General features: G+C 47.4%; 2 protein-coding genes across 16 annotated transcripts in view; both read left to right on the plus strand.

Annotated features, from left to right (window-relative positions):
- TRIM72 (tripartite motif containing 72) overlaps positions 1-732 on the plus strand; it is a 19,147-nt gene extending 18,415 nt beyond the window's left edge. Inside the window, exon 3 of the transcript XR_006291645.1 lies at positions 508-732. The gene's annotated coding sequence lies outside the window, so the exon portion shown is untranslated. The remainder of the gene's footprint in view (positions 1-507) is intronic.
- The window catches only part of LOC114022531 (apoptosis-associated speck-like protein containing a CARD), a 27,987-nt gene extending 4,369 nt beyond the window's left edge, over positions 1-23,618 (plus strand). The window contains exons 1-4 of one of the 15 annotated variants that reach the window (XR_006291651.1): positions 11,388-12,054; positions 20,981-21,126; positions 21,748-21,881; positions 23,408-23,618. Coding sequence is in view for 10 of the 15 variants with exons in the window: in XM_027834611.3 (XP_027690412.2) it covers positions 11,778-12,054; positions 20,978-21,040; positions 21,742-21,842 (441 nt within the window). In the remaining 5 variants the exon portion in view is untranslated. Of the gene's footprint in view, positions 1-478; positions 733-7,197; positions 7,287-11,387; positions 12,055-20,977; positions 21,127-21,741; positions 21,882-23,407 lie in introns of those variants that run through there. The other 14 variants (XR_006291649.1, XR_006291653.1, XM_043549016.1 and 11 more) reach the window with 14 other exon arrangements.
- Positions 23,619-23,821: the final 203 nt, after the last annotated feature.

A 23,821-nucleotide genomic window follows, 5' to 3' on the forward strand; every position in this document is an offset into this window, starting at 1 on the left:
GTACCAATGCAGCAGAGAGGGGAAACTGAGGCACACATCTGCTTCATAAAAAATATTACCAAAACTTCCTACTTCATCACAACCCATACTTAACGGCAAGATTTGGCTGAAGAGCAGAGAGGTACATAGACTGGCATCCTGGTCTCTAGGGGTTAGCAATACAATAGGCTAGCTTGGCCTAGTGGATCATGCAGAGGATGAGGGCGCAGGCTCTATTCTCTATAGACTGAGGGGTCACCTTGGGAAAAGCACTTGTGCCCTCTGTGCCAGAATCACCCCATCTTTAGATGGGGATAAAGACACCGACCTCCTTGTTAATCATTGTGATGTCTGTTGATGGCAAGCTCAAGGGATGGAGACCCAAAGATGGATGGGGAGCCCTAGGAATAGCCACTTTGAGATCCTTGGGGTGAAAGACACCAGAGAACTTCCAGATGAAGTAGCATAACAGCCACCTGAACTCCGTTCCTTTATGCAGCTGTCTCTGACTCACTCCCCTGTCCCCAGGAGACGAGATAGACCTACGATAACGTCAGGTGCTCAGCTCAAGCCTTCACGATTGATGTGACGCAGTGAAAGAGATGGCTAACACCGGAATGAAGACCGCCCTCCAGCTCTACCAGCTCCCAATGGCCAAGGAAACCTGGAGCCTTTTCAGCGTCGTGCCAACTGGCCAGGATATTGCATTCCATGGTTTTGGTTAATAAAACAATTGCCTGGTTTTCATACAGAGAACTCGTCCATCAGCTGTGTGGGTGTTTTCCTCGATCTTTTCAGCCGGCAGGTTCAATGGTGTGTCGGAGATCTGGCTGGGCTCCGGTGAAAGTCCCAGCTGTGGTGCTCTCCTCTTACAGCACCTAGGATGGTGGGTCTGTCTCATGAGCTAAATGGCTGCAAGGCTTGGATGAGCGACCCTAAGGAACATTTGGATCCTGTTAGAAGTACAGGGAGCCGAGCCTAATGGTGCACAAGGGGGTGCTGTCGGGAGGGCTCAGTAGGGGATGCTGTCCCACACAATCAGTGCTGGTCCCTAGGGGGTGCGGTGCTGTGGGAGGCTCAGTAGGGGGTTACTCTTTCTCCCCTCTCAGTCAGTGCTGACCCCAGTGCGCCCCTAGGGGGTGCTGTGCTGCAGGGAGGGTGGCTCAGCAGTGGTTATCCTTTTTAACAACTGCTAACATGGCTCATCCAGCAGCTTTTGAACTCCAGACCTCTGAACCCACAGCACAGCGCTCTACCACGTGAGGTAAAGGAGCGACTTCATTAGCTAGCAGCAGGAGCAGGCTGGTGTTCTCTCTTTGACCCTGCGTCTAGAGAGGGACGTAGCACAATCAGCCAGCAGGTTATTTTCTTAACCTTAATACAGTTTTTTGGGGGGGAGAATTTACTCTTTTTATAGTGCCCCCAAATGAGCCAGGCACTTTGCAGAAGATATAGCAGGGCCTGACTTCATCACCTTTACGCTGAGTAGTGCCACTGATGTCAATGGGAACCATACAATACTAATTTCTCCGTACTGTTACTCACACCTTCTTGTCAACTGTCTGTAATGGGCCACTCTCATTACCACTTCAAAAGTTATTTTTCCTCCCTTGGTATCCTGCTGTTAATTGATTTCTCTCTTAGACTGACCTCACCCTTGGTAAGGCAACCCCCATCCTTTCATGTATCTATACCTGCTCCTGTATTTTCCACTCCATGCATCTGACGAAGTGGGTTCTAGCCCATGAAAGCTTATGCCCAAGTAAATGTGTTAGTCTCTAAGGTGCCATAAGGACTCCTCATTCTTTACACCCTCACAGTGTTTACATCAGCCTGCAAGTCACAGGGAGCACTCGCCACAGCTGGCGCCTCCTTCTGGTTGCTCTGGTGTCTCTCCTGTTGTCCTCTCATTCTGCAGAGCTTTCTCCAGGAACCACACCCTCCTCTTTGTGACTTCGCCCTATGGCCAGGTCACTACATGGTTCCCCTTTGGGGGCGGGAGGGGGCGGAGTGTAACAGAGTCTTTTCCTGCAAATAGTCTCAGGCAGTCTACTGTCCCTTGCCTGGTCTCTACCATGTCCCCAGTGGCTGACAGGGCAACCCGGGCCCACCCTCTCCACCAGGTTCCAGCTCAGGGGCCCTCTAATCAGCAGCGAAGGACTGCACTCCTGTTCACTGCTGCTTATCCCCTGAGCCATCTCCTACCTTTCTGCCTTCCTCTCTCTGCGTTTACCAGCTTCCCAGCTCACTCCCAGGAAGTAACAGCGGGCTACCCTCTAGAGTCCCAACACCCAGGGAATGTCTGCAGACCAGCTCCCTGCAGCCTCTTTCTGCTGTCAGCTACCTGGCTTTGTACAGGCCCCTCCCCGTCCTGTCCACCTGAGCCTCATGGCTGATTAATCAATCCCTGCTCCCTTGCTCCTCCTCCAGGTGCTGCCTATGGGTTCCTGGGGCCTAATTTCCCCCCTCAAGGACAGGGTGGGAGCACACCCCCAACAAACTGCATTTAAACTTCATTTTGCACATTCCTTTCTTTTGTGTTCTGTTAAAAAAAAAGGAATGGCCATTAAAGCGTGTGCTTTCAAATATTGAACAAATGTTGATTTGCTACCACAAACAAATTAACTCTGAAAAGCTTGGATACAAAGTCGGTTACTAAGTGCTTGGCTAACACCGAGCGCTCAGTGGCTGAGAGCATTACACCACAGAAGATTTTGTGAGTGTCTGTTTTAGCAGTGAAGTGTTATTTTTATTATGGAAAACTAGTAATGCACAAGATAAGGAAGTAAAAATAAACGTCTTTGCAAAAGCAGGTCTACTTGTGCTAAAGAATTGGGGAAAATGAGAACAAAAGCATAGATTGTGTTATAAGTAACTTGGTTCCTATTGCATGGTAAGTACATACATTAAAAGCACATTAACCATTTAGACCACCAGACAGCGGAAACCATCTCTGAACCATGGCAGTGAGGGCCTGGCTACTGAGAAACGATGCCCCTCTTACAGTATGCATGATGAAGTGAGCTGTAGCTCACGAAAGCTTGTGCTCAAATAAATTGGTTAGTCTCTAAGGTGCCACAAGTCCTCCTGTTCTTTTTGCGGATACAGCCTAACACAGCTGCTACTCTGAAAAGTATGCATGATGTCGCTAAACTGTTTAATCAAAGACAAGTAAAAATCGGTTATTGTAAACATCCTAAAGGCAAGGGGAAATTGTACTAGTAGAGAACTTACATGTACCACTTATGGGTGTTATGTGCTAACCCCCAGAACCAGTTCATGAGAAAATATTGAAAAAGGAAAACGGCCTGATCTTATTAGAGATAAACAGCTAATTGAATGGTGTTCATAGAATCATAGAATATCGTGGTTGGAAGGAACCTCAGGAGGTCATCCAGTCCAACCCCCTGCTCAAAGCAGGACCAATCCCCAATTTTTGCCCCAGATCCCTAAATGGCCCCCTCAAGATTGAACTCACAACCCTGGGTTTAGCAGGCCAATGCTCAAACCACTGAGCTATCCCTCCCCAGTTGTCTGTTCCCAGTGCTCAGCAATGCTACACTAGATCAACAATATGCTAAATTATGTAGGCAAGTTCCTTTTAGCACAATTCATGATTTGGGATCAGTGACACGGCATCCTAACCCGGCCACGAGTTATTCGAAAGATATAGGTTGATATCTGGATCTAGTGCAACGATTGGAGTTCCACACAGTAACACAAACGCGGAAGGAACCACACTTGTCTTGTTGCTCCATTAAGGGATATTGATACATGTGCCGATGGGATGGTTTTGAGCCACTCCAGTGTGTGGTCACAGTGGCTCAGTGCAGTGAAATAGAGAAGCTGACCGCTCCTGTCTCCTGCCCAGCAAAGCTTCCCCAATGGAGACAATCAGCTTTCAGGGTAATTTATAACATGGATGGCCAGTACTGAGTAGTAACTAATTACAAAAAATGTATATCTGGAGGCCTCGTTTGCAGTGTCACTACTCCAAATTTTTGTTTTACTCTTCACGTATGTGGCACTGTGGAACCCACTGCAATAACGCCTCTCCCGGTTTTTCAAAAAGAATCTATCCTCCAGAGTGAGCTCCGATACCAGGATGAAATTCAAACCAGTTTTTAATAGGCATTACTAACCCACTTGACTTAAATTTAACACCACTAAAACAGAAAAGATACACATTGTTCAGACTGGTAATGGCATGCACAAGGCAGAACAACCCTTGAATGACCCTGTGATGTTGTACTCCATATGCTTATGAAGATGAAGATGACGTGACTGGAGTGTGCTTTATGCTAAATGCCCCGTGTAACCTATCATTAGAAAGGTTATAATCTACTAAGTGTGTTCATCCTATTTGTTTGCATGGATTATTTCTATGTCTGGAGTTAGGAGGAGAAGGTATAAACTTGTATTACTGATGTAGACATATTAAATGGAAGCCATTAAGGGTGCTTCAGAAACAATGAGTTGTGAATGGCTTTGTTTACCCGCAAGCCTTCCTGTGTACCTGTGCGCCAGCCCAGGAAGAATGGAGACTGAGGTCTTACAGAGACAAGTGACCATGTCACCTGATATTGGAATCCATCTTGAATTTGGTACTTAACCACAGGGGGTGGGTGAGTATCCAAAACAAAGGTTTCCCTCCTCAGGGAAATTCTATATAAGGCGGGGGAAGTAAAAAAGGATTGTCTTCAGCTGGCTTAGGAGACGGCCTCCCCACCCCAAAGAGATACCTGAAAGCACCTGGAAACAAAAGGATTGTAACCACAGGGGTGGGAGAGAACTGCTGGACCCAGGTCAGAAAAGGCAACTGACCTGAGAAGGATTTTACCTGAAATAACATCTAGGGTGAGAAGTTATCATTTGTAACCAGTTTCTTAATGTATTAAGTTTAGTCTTGTGTGTTTTGTTTCATTTTCCTTTGTGACTTACTTTGTTCTGTCTGAAACAACGAGGAGTCCGGTGGCACCTTAAAGACTAACAGATTTATTTGGGCGTAAGCTTTCATGGGCAAAAAAACCCTTCATCAGATGCAAAGTTTTATACAGTATAAGTTCATATTGGTCGCATTCGGAGCCCATGCGGCCCAGCTCCAAGCTCCCTGGGATGGGCAGTGACCCGATGTGGTTCCAAGCCTCCTGGATCTGGACAGCCATGGCCAGGGTCTGAGCATGTTTGCATCCACCCAGATATGGTCGCCAATAAAACATGATCATGTCCACTCTGCCTCCTGTGTGTACGTGTGTGTCTGGGCTTCTATCTGCCGTGCTGCCCCCAATCAATCTATATGGGATTGGCTATATATTTATATTGGCCTGGACGCCCTAGTGACTGGGCACTGAACCAGCGTTAGTGGATTTATCCTCCTGGCACACACCCATGTGAGCGCATTACAGCAATTTTGTTATTATCGCTTATTGTGTTAGCATTTGGAGGTTGCAAACCATGTGAGGGTCCCTGTTGTGCCATGTGCCTCATACACCCTGACCAAGATCGGGGCTCCATTGTGCCGGGCGCTGCACAGACCCCAACCAAGATCAGGCCCCAATTGTTCCTGGCACTGCACAGAGCCACAGTGAGGGTCTGTCCCTACACTGAAGAGCTCATAGACTGAACAGACAAAGTGTGGGAGGGGAAACAGCATTATTATCACTGATCATCACGCACAGCCGAGCAGGAAGGGGTGTGACACTGGCCTAGATGGGTCCATTGGTCAGATTAGAGATGGCAGGGAGGGGCAGGACACCTGGCTAGATGGGCCCATGGGTTTGATCCAGGGCAGCAGGGAGATGTGTTATTGTGAATGGGGGTCAATTTTTCCATTTGCAGAGATGCCCGTTACATTTCTTCTGAAAAGCTAACCAACTAGATTTTCCTCTTGGATAAGCATTATAGCCAATGTTGGGCTGGAATTTAATTTGGAATTTGGATCACCCCTTTTTACAGGGTCCTGGAAGTGCTGGCTTTCTGGTTTTAAAGTTGGGTCCGTCTCAGATCTACTTCAGCCTCGGTCAGAATGTCTCAAATGAGGACATGGGTTATTCTTAACCGGTCAACCAGTTTCTTAATTCACCATGAACCACCCAGACCTGTAATCAATAGTTATCAGTTCTTCAGTATTTCTAACATACTTACTGCACTTCAGGTAATTTTCCAAGGAGTAAAGTTACATCTCACAGCACTCTGAGGAATCTGGTTCCTGCTATTTCTCATGTTGGCTTTGAAAGGGACGTGTTTCAAGCATCAAACGCAGGTGCTTAAACATTTTCTGTGAGGTTCTCTTAGGTCAATTAATGTGGGTGTTTGAAAGAGGAACATCCACGTAGCATTACTTAGAAGCCAAACTACAGTTCCTTGGGGTCTCACTAGAGAGAGTGCAGCCACAACAAGGGAACTAGCAGTTAACACTTCAGTATAGACACTCACGACAGCGACGGGAGGGGTTAATCCACACCCTCCCCACCCCCCCCCCCACCCCAGAGAGGCAGTAGCTACCTAGTGCTGTCTACACTGGGGGTTAGGTCAACTTAACTATATTGCTCAGAGATATGGATTTTTCATACCCCTGAGCAACGTAGCTGGGTTGACTTAACTTTTTAATGTAGACTTGACCTGAGCCACAAAAAGAAAGACAGTCTCTGAAATGAAATCTCACGGCTTCCTCTCATTGCTGGTCACCCTGGGATAGGGGGAGTCTGTCCATATTGCGGCAGCTTCTTTGCTGGAGTCAGCAACTTCTGACACTTTACACATCCTGTTTTGGGGTTCGGTGGAGGTATTTTCTGCTCGGCTGTTGGCTCTCATTTGGATCGCTCAGTTCCTTCGATATCCAGTACATGGCACCAGAGTATAGCAAATTCCTTTGCTCCTTTTCTTAGCAGAGGCTTCGTATGTTTCATCAAGGATTGTATTTCTGTGCTAACCCAGGCTAGGAAATGGAATCCCCCTTTAAGCAATTTCTTTTAATATTTAAAAGCTACGTGCAGGTTAGGTACTCATACCAGTAGTAAAAGGGGTACAACATGAATCAAACAGTGACCTAACCCCTTGACCCATAAACCCCAACCCCTGGGGCGTTACTTCTGGGGGCAACATTGACACATGACTAGAAGCAGGGGGTGGCAATCGGAGTGAGTTTCAGACCTTTAGGACCCCCCCCAAGCAGATTTGACCAATCAGGGTAAGTTCCGGGTCAGAGTGACCTGCCAGAAGAGGGTCGTGTGACCTCTCTAACAACTCCCCCCACCACCCTCGACCAATCAGCAAGGGTTTCACCCCGTTAGGCCATCTCAGAAGGGAAACCTGTACCAATCAGAATCGGTATATCATGAGGGTCTAAGCCAGAACCCCACAATCTCTGGAGCTCAATGGTTGGCCAGCTGGCCAGCAGCACTACCCTGGAAGTCCCATCGCAGTATGGAAGAGGCCGTCTTGTTTCGAGAATGCATTCTGGGGGTTCCCTAGGGAGGTGGCGGAATCTCCATCCTCAGAGGTTTGTAAGGCCTGGCTTGACGAAGCCCTGGCTGGGATGATTTAGCTGGTGCTGGTCCTGTTATGAGCAGGGGGTTGGACTAGATGACCTCCTGAGGTCCCTTCCAACCCTAATCTTCTCTGATTCTATGAAAAGAGCCAGTCAAGATGGACATTCACCCACAATAAGAGGGGTGGGTGGGGATGATGAGCTATAGTTAATATTAAATGAAATAAAACCTCAGGAGTTTGTAGAACACTATGGATCATACTTTCTCACAACTCAAAGTCATTAGAACAAATATTTCTCACTATACCCACGTCTATCTCCTGCATATGCCCCTAAATCACAAACAACATTTTAAACATTAAAACCACCCTTTTAAACCATTTTAAAACACACACAATACACATATTGCAGAGTAAAAACCCCAGTAATTTTTTTAAAAAACGAGAAGTCCCTGTGGCACCTTAAAGACTAACAAATTTATTTGGGTGTAAGCTTTCCAGAAGGAAGTGCCAGATACCCAGAGAGGGTGCGCTGAGGTGGTGGTGAAGGCCGAAGGGCACGAAAAGGAGAAGAGAAACTTGTAATTGGAGAGGAGAAACTCGAAAGAGTCCCTCAGAGGCCAAGCTGCAGGATGTAGGGACCAATACGGAGACTAACTGGGGCAAGACAGGAACTCAGACCTTGGGAGAAGGGGTGCAGAGAGAGCCCACAGAGCTAGGGCCTGGGCTACAGAAGAAAGTGAAAGCCAACCTGGCCTTGCAAGTATCATGAGAAGACGCAGAGTTCCTGAGAGAGAAATTCAGGGGGTGCCAGGGAGGAAAACAGCAAGTTGCTCCTCATGGTGGGAGACGGGGAGAATGAACGGGATGACCTGTGGGCCTAGCCGTGACTGCTCCAGGGGAGAAGGTACCTGCCCGCCCGAGGGTTGGGGTCTTGAGGGGCAGGGTTAATGTAGGTTTCAGAGTAACAGCCGTGTTAGTCTGTATTCGTAAAAAGAAAAGGAGTACTTGTGGCACCTTAGAGACTAACCAGTTTATTTGAGCATGAGCTTTCGTGAGCTACAGCTCACTTCATCGGATGCATAGCATATCGTGGAAACTGCAGAAGACATTATATACACACAGAGACCATGAAACAAAACTTCCTCCCACCTCACTCCCCCGCTGGCAACAGCTTAGGGAGCTAATTAACCCAACAAGCCACAGCTGAGGGGAATCAGGGGGCTAAGGGAGCCCAGCTCAGAAGGAGGACGCTGGGCTGGGACTATAAAGGCAGGAAATTGGGAGCAGAAGGGGGTTGCTGGGAAAGTCTACAGTCACATCCTGGGAGAAGGGAGGTGCATTTGGCCTGGGAGGCGAGAAGCCAGGAAAGTAGGACAGAGCTCAGGGAAAGGCAGTAAGGTCTAGACAGGAACAAACCTTGACTGCTGGCTAGAGTGAGCCAGAGTACAGGTGGGCTGAGGTTCCCCTGCCAGCCACTGCAGGACTGGTACTACGAGGCAGCGAACAGGAATATTGCTTGGGGTCGCTGAAGGAGTCTTTGGAAGATGCATCTAGCGATCTGGCTGGAGGGCTGAGTCGCAAAGAGGCAGCAGCTTGAGGAGCAACAGAGGGGCTTCAAATCCAGAGAGAAAGGTGAAGAGATGGCAAGCAACTGCAGGAACGGGCGTGGATCCAGTGAGCTATTCCCCAGAATGACCAGGAGGAGATGCCATCCTAGCAGTGAGTGGAGCACCCCATCACCGGGATCTTGCAGACGTCAATGAATGTCTTAAGGTGTTTTCTTCATTTTAAACCTCTTTCTTTTGTGCTTAAAGTTTGTGTTTATTTACAAACAAAAATGGATGTAGCACAACCATAGTAAACACCCTGCAAATCCCTCTAGCGTTTAAATGTTTGGTTGTTCTCACAGATATTCTTCTGTTGTGGAGGTTTATGAATCCTTGCAACATTTCAGGTTTGGGTTAGACCCTTGTTTACTTTTGAAAATCATTGGTTTTTAAACTTTTAATGTCTTTGAGCTGCTAGAAAGACTGACCCATAGCATTCTACAAACTCCTTGGGTTTTAGTTAAACTATCCAAACAATGAACTCCTGAGACTCTATTTGATTTAATATTAATCAGAGCTCACCATCCCTTTGCTGTGGGTGAAGGCCCATCAGACCTAATTACTGATAACTAATAGCTTTAACCCTGATGGAAACAAGCGTGGATAATCACATCTAGAACTAGGCCTCCAGAATCACTGAAGGCAATGGAGTCAGCCCTGCCCATTTCGGCAGGGGGTGGTTAAACCAAATCAGTTCAACAGGGTCGAGCCAACACATGTCTCAAACATCAATTTTTTACGCAGACCATGGGAACTCTTGCTTTATTTTAAACAGGTTTGTTTTATTTTCCCAGGATTCTACTACACTTATTTCGGCTTTTTTTGCTTTAAATAGGTGTCTTTTCTCAAGACATGACAGCTCGGTTCTCACAAACTGTTTTTATTTAAAAGACCTACAGATGCTTGAAAACAAACAGATGCCCCATCAAAATTTTCATCTTATTTAAGGGCCATTGTAAACATATAATGCGGTGATTGTTATTCCTAAACAAAGTAGATATTTGTATTATTGCCACTTTAAGGACTCTGGGGATTGTAGGATCATGCAGGCAGGTTTTTTGTCTTGATACTAAAAAGGTGGGACTGAGACAACATTAGAGGACTTGATTGTTGAGCAACTGAAGAGCTGCATTGAATGCTCCGAAGGCAGCATTTGACACCGGCAGCAGTGCAGAAGAAAGGGTGGCAATGGGACGCTAGTAAGTCTGCTGTGAAAAGTGATATTCGTATGTGTGTTAATATCACTTTTCAGACTCCCAGCTAGCTAGCTAGCAAGCCTGCTATGAAACGTGATATTAACAAACAAACAAATATCACATTTCACAGCAGCCTTAGTGCCCCATTGCCGCCCTTCTTCTGCGCTGCTGCTCATGGAGGTGTTGCTTCCAGAGCCCCCCAGGTCTGAAAGCGCAGAGGGAAGGGTGGCAGTGGTGCCCCAAATTTGCTGTGAAAAGTGATACTGACAAAGTTTCTTCATGCCCCCATCCCCAGTATTAAACAGTAACTATTTTTAAAAATAACTTTTCAGCTCATAAAAATAATTTGATAAAAATGTGTGTTCGTCTTAATTTAAAAGCGGTGAGAAAAGGTCAACTCATTTTAAACAATAGGGTTATACATTTAGCATTTCAAATAGTGTTAAATATAAAACATGTGTTTTTAATTTATAAGGGGGCGGGTCACACTCAGAGGTTTGCTGTGTGAAAGGGTTTGCCAGTACAAAAAGTTTGAGAACCACAGCTCTAAATATAGTGGACATAGTCCATATGTTATTTTTAATACCATTCACTTCACATCTTCCAGGCCTGAGCGAGGCAGTGTCTCTGACTCATCAAGCAGAGAAATGTACAGCTTCTAATCTGGGGTGAAAGTTCCTTAGTTTGGATTTCTTTTGGGGGATCAAAACATTTGCCCTCATGCACCTTCAGTTTTGTGGGTCTCACGGCAAGCTCTTCCTAACTGGTTTGAATTTACCGGGCACAATGAGTCACTCTGTGTAGGCAAACAGTGTGTTACCCTTTGTATGTCAGTTTTTGGCGGGTTCTTGTTAGCTAAACAAAGAGATTCCTTCCTTAGGTAAACAATGAGACTTTTGCCTAAGACTAGCTTCAAGATTTTATTGGCACATCCCCATTTCCTGTTACTGGAGGAATGGGATATTCCACTTTCCTCTGATCTGTAAATGTGTGGGGTGGTCAGTGTGTATCTGTTGGTATTTGTGTGTAGTGTGTGTGTCTGTGTGTATAACTGTCTCGGGGGCGGGGGAGGGTTCCTGTGCGTAACTGTCTGTGTGTCCTTGTGTCTCTGTGTGACTGTCTCTGTGTGTGGTGTGTAACTGTATCTCTGTGTGTGTGATGATTGCTCTTGCCCTCCCTCCTGCCTACTTCCCCCCAACCCCATCTCCTCTCACTTTGCCCTCCCAGTCTCCATGCCCAGGAGTGTTTGAATAACACAGGGCAACAGGAGTGAATCTGAGCCGCCTTCTGCCCCCAAAGCAGCAAAACCCCTGACTCCACAAAAGGGCCACAAGAATCGGGAGCCAGAGTGGGAGCAAAACTGTTAATCTTCTAACTGAGCCCAGGCCAGCGGCGCAGAAGGGAAGAGGGCGGGACTCCGCCGGATGAAGGTGGCGAAAGTTTTTCACTTTCCTTCCTGGGACCCCTCCCTCCTTCCCGCCCTGTCTCGGGGCAAAGAGGGATCATGGCAAAGACGCCGAGGGACCACCTGTTCGACACCGTTAGTGAGCTGGGCAAGTCGGACTTGAAGACCTTTAAAGACAAGCTGAACAATTCCCAGCCCAAGCCAGGTTATAACCGTATCAAGTGGAGCCAGCTGGAAAAAGCAGACGCTGTAGATATCACTCGCCTGCTCGTCAGCTACTACGAGGAGGATTACGCGGTGGAGGTGGCCGGGAAGGTGCTGGAGGACATGGACGAGAAGAAGCTGGCACACAACCTGTTCCAGGCTACAGGGAAGGGTGAGTGAGGGGCTCTCAAGGGGGGATCGCCCCCTCCCTAAGGGGGATCTTGTCTTGATGGGTCTCCACGTACAGGAACTGCCTGCTTATCGGCCTGCCAGGCAGAGAAATCAACAATGCTGCTGGCTTCCTTGGCACAGCCCCCGAAGGGCAGAATTTGTGCAGCCCCTTCTCAGGCCAGGCTGCCACTGGGTATCACAGATCCAAAGGGGTTTAGACACCTAACTTCCTGTCCTAGGCCCACAAAGGGTGCTAGGGTCTTCCTCTGTCTCACCAAGGCAATTCCCTTCGGGTGCTTCGCTTGTACCAGCCCAATCCCCAAACGGGAAATGAACCCCCCACCGCCACACCCAGTGGGGATCACTGCACTGAGAGTGGGGAAACAGAGGCACACTTAAACAAATACATTACAGAAATTTGCCACATGCTCCACGCTGGGCAATTCTGTATCAGAGAGAGACCGTGCACCAGAGAGTGACATAAAGTTGTTGGGTGGTGGACGACAACCCGGAAGGACAGATCTATTAATATAGAGAGGTAGAAAAAGGGGCTGAGGGGTTTCCCCTGGAGAGTGGAGGGATCCCAACAGCAGGGGGAAGGAAGGAAGGAGCACAGGCTGGGATAGAGGGATGGGGGGAGGTGTTAGGGGGCTTATTCCTTCACCCACTTACTTCCCTGGTCCTTCTCGCATGAACAGAGAGTAACAATACCCGAAGTCCAAAGGTGCAAACAATTCAATGTTTATTGGGGTGAACTTCCAGCAAGCATGATTCCAGTTTCCTTCCTTTGTGTCCCCCTTCCCAGCTCTGACACCACAGAGCCTTACACCTGTGTCTCTGTTCCCATTCCTGCCCTTAGCCAAACATGATTCCAGTTTCCCCACCCCCATTCCCTGTTCCCATTTCCCACCCACACACACACACTCACTTCCTGACTGACTGCAGACTATATAGTAAAACTTGAGTTCTGCTTAGCTATACCTTTACCAATCATTTTCCTGAAATTTAAATAACCAATGCTAACATATTATTACATGATTATGTAACCAATTATATCCCACCACCTTAATTAGTTTACACCCAGCAAAATTAATTATACAGGAGACAGAAACATTCAAAGAACCAGACAGAGATTATACAGACAAACAATGCAGAAATGGGGACTACAGTCATAGAACAACACAGAAGTGAGGATTTCACATCCCAGCTGTTGATAAGCGAGTTCTTGCCAGACAGGATGCTATCAAACTAAGTTTCCTTTTACATTTTCTAGGCACTTCCCTTTCTCTGGAGGCGATAGGAGCTATCAGGACAGGATTGTATTCCTAACAGCCCAATAGCACCTTCTTTCAATGTGACTGGTTTGGAATGTGAGGAGGTGACCATTTGCTTCCCAGCTTATGGCTGCCTCTGTTGCTTAGCCAAAGGCCTTAGCCTAAGCACAGGGCCTCAGACTGTCACAGTAAGAGAAGGCCCTTACACCAGCAGACAGTGATTTTGATTCTTTCTTTTATACCTCTAACTAGCTAAGTGATAAGAATACACCTAAATTCTTAGAATCTAGGCCTTTACAGATAGGATATAGATATTCAGGCCCTAACACTCCACCTCTTTTTTTCTTTCTTTTGGGATCCTCCTGCCCAGGTATCCCTGGAAAAGCATAGGACATATGGTGACACATTTCCTGATAGGACCAGGCATCACAGTGGAAGGTGAACTTGTGGCACCTTAGAGATTAACCAATTTATTTGAGCATGAGCTTTCATGAGCTACAGCTCACTTCATCGGATGCATACTGTGGAAAGTATACAAGACCTTTTTATACACACAAAGCATGAAAAAATGGGTGTTTATCACTACAAAAGGTTTTCTCTCCCCCCACCCCACTCTCCTGTTGGTAATAGCTTATCTAAAGTGATCACTCTCCTTACAATGTGTATGATAATCAAGGTGGGCCATTTTCAGCACAAATCCAGGGTTTAACAAGAATGTCTGAGTTGGGGGGAGGTAGGAAAAAACAAGGGGAAATAGGTTACCTTGCATAATGACTTAGCCACTCCCAGTCTCTATTCAAGCCTAAGTTAATTGTATCCAATTTGCAAATGAATTCCAATTCAACAGTCTCTCACTGGAGTCTAGTTTTGAAGTTTTTTTATTGTAATAGCGCAACTTTCATGTCTGTAATCGCGTGACCAGAGAGACTGAAGTGTTGTCCGACTGCTTTATCAATGTTATAATTCTTGACATCTGATTTGTGTCCATTTATTCTTTTACGTAGAGACTGTCCAGTTTGACCAATGTACATGGCAGAGGGGCATTGCTGGCACATGATGGCATTTATCACATTGGTGGATGTGCAGGTGAACGAGCCTCTGATAGTGTGGCTGATGTTATTAGGCCCTGTGATGGTGTCCCCTGAATAAATATGTGGGCACAGTTGGCAACGGGCTTTGTTGCAAGGATAGGTTCCTGGGTTAGTGGTTCTGTTCTGTGGTATGTGGTTGCTGGTAAGTATTTGCTTCAGGTTGGGGGGCTGTCTGTAGGCAAGGACTGGCCTGTCTCCCAAGATTTGTGAGAGTGTTGGGTCATCCTTCAGGATAGGTTGTAGATCCTTAATAATGCGTTGGAGGGGTTTTAGTTGGGGGGTGAAGGTGACGGCTAGAGGCGTTCTGTTATTTTCTTTGTTAGGCCTGTCCTGTAGTAGGTGACTTCTGGGAACTCTTCTGGCTCTATCAATCTGTTTCTTCACTTCCGCAGGTGGGTATTGTAGTTGTAAGAATGCTTGATAGAGATCTTGTAGGTGTTTGTCTCTGTCTGAAGGGTTGGAACAAATGCGGTTGTATCGTAGAGCTTGGCTGTAAACAATGGATCGTGTGGTGTGGTCTGGATGAAAGCTGGAGCCATGTAGGTAGGAATAGCGGTCAGCAGGTTTCCGGTATAGGGTGGTGTCTATGTGACCATTGTTTATTAGCACTGTAGTGTCCAGGAAGTGGATCTCTTGTGTGGACTGGACCAGGCTGAGGTTGATGGTGGGATGGAAATTGTTAAAATCATGGTGGAATTCCTCAAGGGCTTCTTTTCCATGGGTCCAGATGATGAAGATGTCATCAGTGTAGCACAAGTAGAGTAGGGGCGTTAGGGGACGAGAGCTGAGGAAGCGTTGTTCTAAGTCAGCCATAAAAATGTTGGCATACTGTGGGGCCATGCAGGTACCCATAGCAGTGCCGCTGATTTGAAGGTATACCTTGTCCCCAAATGTAAAATAGTTGTGGGTGAGGACAAAGTCACAAAGTTCAGCCACCAGGTTGGCCGTGACATTATCGGGGATAGTGTTCTAACTATTGTACATTTGGGGACAATGTAGACCTTCAAATCAGCGACACCATCAACCTCAGCCTGGTCCAGTCCACACAAGAGATCCACTTCCTGGATGCTACGGTGCTAATAAACAATGGTCACATAGACACCACCCTATACCGGAAACCTACTGACCGCTATTCCTACCTACATGCCTCCAGCTTTCACCCTGACCACACCACACGATCCATCATCTACAGCCAAGCTCTGCGATACAACCGCATTTGCTCCAACCCCTCAGACAGAGACAAACACCTACAAGATCTCTATCAAGCATTCTTACAACTACAATACCCACCTGCGGAAGTGAAGAAACAGATTGATAGAGCCAGAAGAGTTCCCAGAAGTCACCTACTACAGGACAGGCCTAACAAAGAAAATAACAGAACGCCACTAGCCGTCACCTTCACCCCCCAACTAAAACCCCTCCAACGCATTATTAAGGATCTACAACCTATCCTGAAGGATGAGCCAACACTCTCACAAATCTTGGGAGACAGGCCAGTCCTTGCCTACAGACAGCCCCCCAACCTGAAGCAAATACTCACCAGCAACCACATACCACACAACAGAACCACTAACCCAGGAACCTATTCTTGCAACAAAGCCCGTTACCAACTGTGCCCACATATCTATTCAGGGGACACTATCAGAGGGCCTAATAGTGTGGCTGATGTTATCAGAGGCTCGTTCACCTGCACATCCACCAATGTGATATATGCCATCATGTGCCAGCAATGCCCATGTACATTGGTCAAACTGGACAGTCTCTATGTAAAAGAATAAATGGACACAAATCAGATGTCAAGAATTATAACATTCATAAACCAGTCGGAGAACACTTCAATCTCTCTGGTCACGCGATTACAGACATGAAAGTTGCGCTATTACAATAAAAAAACTTCAAAACCAGACTCCAGCGAGAGACTGTTGAATTGGAATTCATTTGCAAATTGGATACAATTAACTTAGCCACTCCCAGTCTCTATTCAAGCCTAAGTCATTATGCAAGGTAACCTATTTCCCCTTGTTTTTTCCTACCTCCCCGCCCCCCCCCCCCACGTTCTTGTTAAACCCTGGATTTGTGCTGGAAATGGCCCACCTTGATTATCATACACATTGTAAGGAGAGTGATCACTTTAGATAAGCTATTACCAGCAGGAGAGTGGGGTGGGGGGAGGTATTTTTTCATGCTTTGTGTGTATAAAAAGATCTTCTACACTTTCCACAGTATGCATCCGATGAAGTGAGCTGTAGCTCACGAAAGCTTATGCTCAAATAAATTGGTTAGTCTCTAAGGTGCCACAAATACTCCTTTTCTTTTTGCGAATACAGACTAACACGGCTTCAACTCTGAAAGGTGGAAGGTATCGATATTCCATTTGTCCCACTGCCCCTTGTGTAGTCTAGTGCCCTGCACCTTCTCTCGTACGGGCATACCACTCCTATTCCAAGTAGTGTTCCAGACTTCCCATTAGAGTGGGCCCGAGAAGGTTGGGTCCAGGTTGTCTAGTACACTGCAGGGTTTGGAGGGCTTATTACTTATAGGTTATCTCCATATGCAACGTAACACAAGTACAGTTAACAATACAAAATCCACAGCAACACCGAGTCCTGACCACTGCAGTATGGTCCAACATCCGAGACACCCCCAAAACACTGCCTCTCCTCCTTTGACAGGGTCACGATCTTATGTATCCAGTTGCTGGCAGTTGCAACAAGCTGCCCCTGGAGGTTTTGCTTGCTTTTGTCCATTTCATAAGTCCATTGAATGTTCACAGAGAAATGGGATATTGTCCAAACCAGCTTGACCACTTGGTATGGAATCAGGCAGTATGCCCTGGTTTGATTATTCACAGCAATAAGATTCACAGATCCATTTGTGCACCAAAGTCCAGATAGCAGCGTGTAGATGGGTGTAGTTTGGTTATGGGCTGGTGTAATTGTGCCCCCAGTAATATGTACATTCCCAGCAAAACACTTTATACACAGTACATCCAATTGTCCACCCCTTGCATAGACCATTGATCCTGCTCCTCCATAGTCATAGGAGAGGGGCACATCCAAACATCTGTTGATTTACGCTATTTTACACACCCCTCCATTGATTCCCGGTGAGCTCCTCCCCTTCTCATTATTTCCATAGGGCTTGTGGGGACCACTTTAGTTGCCAGTACCATTTCCTTTCCAGGTACCATGGTAGCTATTACACAGGTGCTGGCCTCCTAATTGAGCATTTTGCATTCCCATACACATCTCCCCCCCCTTCCCACTCCCCAGGTCAGCCTTTTGAAGCCATCCCCCACCCATGTCATGAGGTTTTCTGTTCATTAAAACACAACATTGCTAGCAACAAGACAAACACAAAACACAGATCCATGGTATTGTGCGTTATTTTTCCCGCGGGCGCCAGCTTGCTTGTAGAGTGTCTGAAAAATAAAAGAAACAATTTCCACCCCCCTGGTGGGGACAGATTATTGCTTAATAATAATAATATCCACTTTCTTTTACAAATTTCCTTGCTAATTGCAGGAAAAACACAAGAATTACCTCCAGGCTGTCCTTACTTTGTTCTATAGTCAGACTAGTGAATTACCGCACTCACTGGTCACTTATGAAATTCATGAGGTGGTGTACCTCAGTTTCCCCTCTTGTACAATAGACCATGTTTGCAATAGTTTCTCTGCTGTATCAAGCTTTAAGTTTATTCTCAGGTAATAGCTGAGATACAGCTTCAGATTTTAGCACTGTACACACACACCCCTGAAGGTTAACCTGTCCCCCTTATTTTCAGGCTTGACTTGTTTTTTCACCTCCCTTTCCTGGAGGGCCATAATCTGAGTCTTCTAGTAGCTTGTTTGCTAACCAGATGTATTCATTATTCGCAGCTCCTTTGAGCCCATCAGCTAGGTAATTTGCATTTACACAGAGGCTTACTAGCATGCTTCTGGATCCAAAGCTGTTAGCAGCTCAGAGACTGTCTTAAAAGGGAAACATTTTACTGCCACCAGAGTTCTGATTACTTTCCACTTTCATCTCCTGCTCCAAATCACATAGATCTGAAAAAGAAAGCACAACCTATTGTGGCCCCTTTTGGAGCCCTAAAAGGATTTTACTTAATTAAAAGTACCATGTTTTGTTTGCATTTCTTTTACCCCTTCTCCAATATACACTGCACACGTCCTGGGAAAATGCACATTCCTTCCATACAGTTTAACCTCCATAACATTATATTAGCCATATTAATTTTACACAAGGTGTAACTGCCTCCCATGCCCACAGAGTTTTCATGCACACCCACCAAAGCGACAGTCCGATCGCCCAGAGCCACCCCAAGGCTCAGTGTTCCCATCGTTCTTCCCCTTTTCCTTTTCTTTTTACCTGTGCGCACACACAAAATTCTCTTTTGCCCAACATCCCTTGCACTGCGATTACTCTTTTACACAACTGTACCCCGATTACACTTCCATCTTGTACAACTAGACACAACCTGGGGCAGCCAAGTTACGTTCCAATAGAAACCCCTTCCATCCTTTAGTGATTTTGATTACATTACCCAATAGTCAAATAATTTTGATCAGATTCTCTCTCTGCCTGCTGCCTGCAGCAGTCTCTGCAGATCATTTCTGTGGGAAAAGGGCCCATTTTCCCTCAGAATAACTGTAAAAGCTTCTGGGGACAGAAGCTAGTGGTGGTAGTAGCCACTCTACCTGACCCCCTTGGATAATTTAATTACCAAGCTTCCATCCAATGTGACTGCACAGAGTTGCACATACAGTTACATTGATATAACTGGGTTTTATCATTAAACAAAAACTTCCTTCTTGACATCTCACATAAGTATCCGAAGTACCCTCCATTAAAACTTTAGAAAAACAAGAGTGTGGAAAGGCAGGTTGCACTTTGAAACTTTTTTTTTTTCTTCCCCTTCCTTCTCTCCACTCCCCCAGGAGCAAGTCCCAGCTCCGGTCTCTAAAGGTCGTCTGTTAACTCTGCTTTTGACTTTAAACCCTGTTGTGCCAAATCATCTTTAACCACCCCTAACTAATTTACAACCCTTCAGCAGCCCTTGCTGAAGCAGCACCAAACTTGAAAGATTCCTGGCAGCTTCCCACAATGCTGCCCTTACTCCAACCCTTCACAAGTGGACTGAAGGGCCTCCTTCCCCCGGAAGGCATCCAGTCCCCGTGGGCAGGGACTTTCTTCCACTCCCCGTATACCAAGGAGGGTGGGCTCCTCAGCCACCCCCTCATCCCTCTGGGTCCCCTAACACTTCCTCCATTTCCTTGTTAATCTCATCCCAGGTTTACCCCCGCACCTGGTATGGGCTCTGGTTCTTCCTTATCCATTTATCCAAAAAATCCTTTACCCTGCCTTGCCAGAACCCGCAACTACCATCACGAGAGTTCGCGATACCCCCTCCAAGCAGCTGCGCGGACTGTTGGGGAGGGGGACTTACAGGCTGCCACTCACCTATCCAATGCGATGCATCAGAGTCAATCACCGGCACCAAGATTTTAGGGGCTTATTCCTTCACCTGCTTCCTTCCCTGGTCCTTCTCGCATGAACAGAGAGCAACAATACCCGAAGTCCAAAGGTGCAGACAATTCAATGTTTATTGGGGTGAACTTCCAGCAAGCATGATTCCAGTTTCCTTCCTTAGTGTCCCCCTTCCCAGCTCTGACACCACAGAGCCTTACACCTGTGTCCCTGTTCCCATTCCTGCCCTTAGCCAAACATGATTCCAATTTCCCCACCCCCATTCCCATTTCCGCCCCCACACCCCCCCACTTCCTGATTGACTGCAGACTATATAATAAAACTTGAGTTCTGCTTAGCTATACCTTAACCAATCATTTTACTGAAATTTAACTAACCAATCCTAACATATTGTAACATGATTATTTAACCAATTATATCCCACCACCTTCATTTTGTCATTATAGTTCCCACTTTGCTATTGTTTGTCTGTATAATCTCTGTCTGGTTCTGTGATTGTTCCTGTCTGCTGTATAATTAATTTTGCTGGGTGTAAACTAATTAAGGTGGTGGGATATAATTGGTTACATAATCATGTTACAATATGTTAGGATTGGTTAGTTAAATTTTAGGAAAATGATTGGTTAAGGTATAGCTAAGCAGAACTCAAGTTTTATTATATAGTCTGCAGTCAATCAGGAAGTGGGGGGGTGTGGGGGCGGAAATGGGAATGGGGGTGGGGAAATTGGAATCATGTTTGGCTAAGGGCAGGAATGGGAACAGGGACACAGGTGTAAGGTTCTGTGGTGTCAGAGCTGGGAAGGGGGACACTAAGGAAGGAAACTGGAATCATGCTTGCTGGAAGTTCACCCCAATAAACATTGAATTGTTTGCACCTTTGGACTTCGAGTATTGTTGCTCTCTGTTCATGCGAGAAGGACCAGGGAAGTAAGTGGGTGAAGGAATAAGCCCCCTAACAGGAGGGATCCTGGCTGTGGGAGAAGTGTCAGGCGGGAACCCAGCAGGGGCGGGAGAGGTGCGGAGGCCGCTCCTGTCTGTTTCTGAATGAACTCCCTGTTTTCTCCCAGCAGGTGTAGCTGACCCCACGCTCGGGAAACACAAGCCAGGCTTGTCCAGTGACGAAGATTCAGGTCAGTCCCTGGGCCAGACACGCACTCCTACCATGGTCAGCGCATGGGCCCCGCAGCCACCCAGCCCAGCCTTCCACAGATGGCAGGTGGTGGCTGTTTTGAAGCTGCTTACTCATCATGGGCTTACTCAGCTTGTCAGGACAAAGTTGGGTTAACTCTGGCCTTTGCCATGTAGGCGGCCGAATGGTTCCTGCTAACCCGGTTAGCTAGTGCTCCAGCTCCCAGGGCTGCCGGGCTACCCAGCATGGTTACACTACTGTCCACATAGCGACTGGAACCGGGTTGGAGCTGGCTCCAGTTACATTGGGTTTATCTTTACAACTGTGATCAGAATCCGGCCCTGACGCCATTGGCCTCAGTGGGGTCACTGCGGATTTACAACGGGGTCACTGAGATCAGCATCTATTTTCTGGGAGTGTCTTGTAATAATAGGAATAACTTGCATTTTATTTTATTATTATAATCATACTCGTGGTGTATCTAACATATTGTGAAAATGTTTATATAAATACCCAAAGCATGTATCACTCCAACGCAGCTAGCTAGACAGAGAGGTGTGTATGGGGCTAGACGGGTGGATGGATAGTCATGTGTGAGGGTAGAGGGAGGGATATGCATGTAAGGGGATGGATGGTTGCATAGATGGATGGGCTCTTTTGAAAATATCAAAGTGATTTAGGAATCCTATTGACTTTCAACAGATTCAGATTTGTTACGTCGCTTACAAGCTTTAAAAGATGACAGCAATGTCACGGAGCCACAGAATGATGTGATGGCCCCCGCTTTGGAAACGCCTCAGTGAGCCAGACCCCCTCGGGGTATCTCTCACTCTTCCTCCAGGGTAAGTCACGCAGCTTCACCTCCTCCTTAGGCCGGACCTCTGGGCCTTCAGCACCCCTGTCAGCTGCGAGTCCCACCCCTGAGGGAGATGTGTACAATCTTAGGGAGCAAGGCACCTCCGCCAGCATCTGCAGGCAGAGACACCCCAGGCCCCATGCTTCGGGGGGCCCTGCGCTTCAGGAGTGAGACAGGGCCTGGGTGGCGGGGGGGCCGGCAGCAGCATGACCAGCCCTGCTCCTCTCTGCCCTGCTTCAGGGCACACAGGACCTGGGTGGCACAGAGGCCAGCAGCTCCTCTCCGGCTCCCGCAGCACGCAGGAGAGGAGGGGGCGGGGGCTTGAGGGAAGGGCAGAATGGGGGCTGGGGTGGGAGCTTGGGGAAAGGGGCGGAATGAGGGTGGGGCGAAAGTGGGAAGAGGTGAGGCCTGGGGCAGGGGGTTGTCCCGGGTCCCGCACCCCCCCTAGGGATGGCCCTGTCTGCAGGGACGCTCGGCCAGAGTTGGCAGACAGCAAGGTTTATTAGTCAGCAGGAGCACAGCCTAGGAAGTCCTTGGTTAGCATCGCGAAATGAAGATCAAAGCATAGGCCATTCCTGGTAGCCAGAACCCAGCCAAGCTGTAGTGAACCCTCATTGTTCAAGCTCTGTCTGTCCCTGACTCTAATCTCCTTCGTCAGACTCCCAGGGGTGCCCCCGACTGCTTCCCACAGCCCACACTTTACTTCCACAGTCCTCTGTTTCCGAGCTGGTAAAATAGGCTCTCCCCGCTGCTAAGAGGCAGGGAAGTCCATATCTCTCTGGGTCATTGATTGCTAGGTGTCCATGTCTGGGCATTTGGATCCGTCATTGTCTTCTCAAGAGCTCCACGGATATAGGACCTAAGTCCCAGACAGTGAGGTACCATTCACACCTGTGTCCTAGCCTGCCCCAAGAGCAAAGACATTCCCCTCCCAACTAGGTAACAATGCAGCATGTAGGGGAAACTGAGGCACACATAGGGTTCATAAATTTTTTTTACGAAATTACCCCAAATTCCCACTTTGTCACAACCCATACTTATTGGCAAGATTTGGCTGGAGAGCAGAGATAAACAGACCAGATAAATAAATCTGTCTCTAGCGACTGGCAGTACAATAGGACAGTGCTGCCCAGTGGATAGCACAGAGGACGAGGGCTCAGGAGCCCTGGATTGTAGTCCCGGCTCTGCCACTGGCCTGAAGGATCACCTTGGGAAAATCACGTCTGCCCGCTGTGCCAGTCACCCCACCTTTAAAATGGGGAAAGACACAGACCTCTATCAAAGCTCTGTGATGTCTGCTGATGGCAAGCGCTGTCGAACAGCGAGGTGTTCTTGCTAGATCAAGGGATGGAGACCCCGAGCTAGATGGGGACCCTTAGAGAGATCAAAAATGAGCCACTTTGAGATCCTTGCAGTGAAAGACACCAGAGAACTGCCCCAGCAAGTAGCAAAAAGCAACCCCGAGCCCCGTTCCTTTATGCAGCTGACTCTGTCTCGCTTTCCTGTCCCCAGGAGTCGCATGAAATGCTGAGCTAAACCCTTCCCAGCTGACGTCACACAGCGAAAGAGATGCCTAACGCTGGCTTGAAGACCGTGCCCTGCTGCTCTACCTGCTACGGACGGCCCAGGGAACCCAGAGCCTTCTCAGTCGTACCAAGTGGCCACGAGATTGCATTCCATATTTTTGGTCAATAAAAGGGGGCAATTGTTTTAATACCGAGAACTCAGCCATCAGCATTTTCCTTGATCTTTTAGGCTGGCAATTTCAACAGTGCGTCGGAGATTTGGAACCTGATTTGCTTGGGCTCCAGGGACAGTCCCGGCTGGGGTGCTCTCCTGCTCTACCACCTGGGAGGGTGACTCTGTCTCGCAAGCTAAGCAGCCACAAGGCTTGGATGGGTGTCCCTTAGGCTGCGAGTCCCAATC

This window comes from Chelonia mydas, chromosome 6, assembly GCF_015237465.2.
Source record: "Chelonia mydas isolate rCheMyd1 chromosome 6, rCheMyd1.pri.v2, whole genome shotgun sequence".
Taxonomy (NCBI): domain Eukaryota; kingdom Metazoa; phylum Chordata; order Testudines; family Cheloniidae; genus Chelonia; species Chelonia mydas.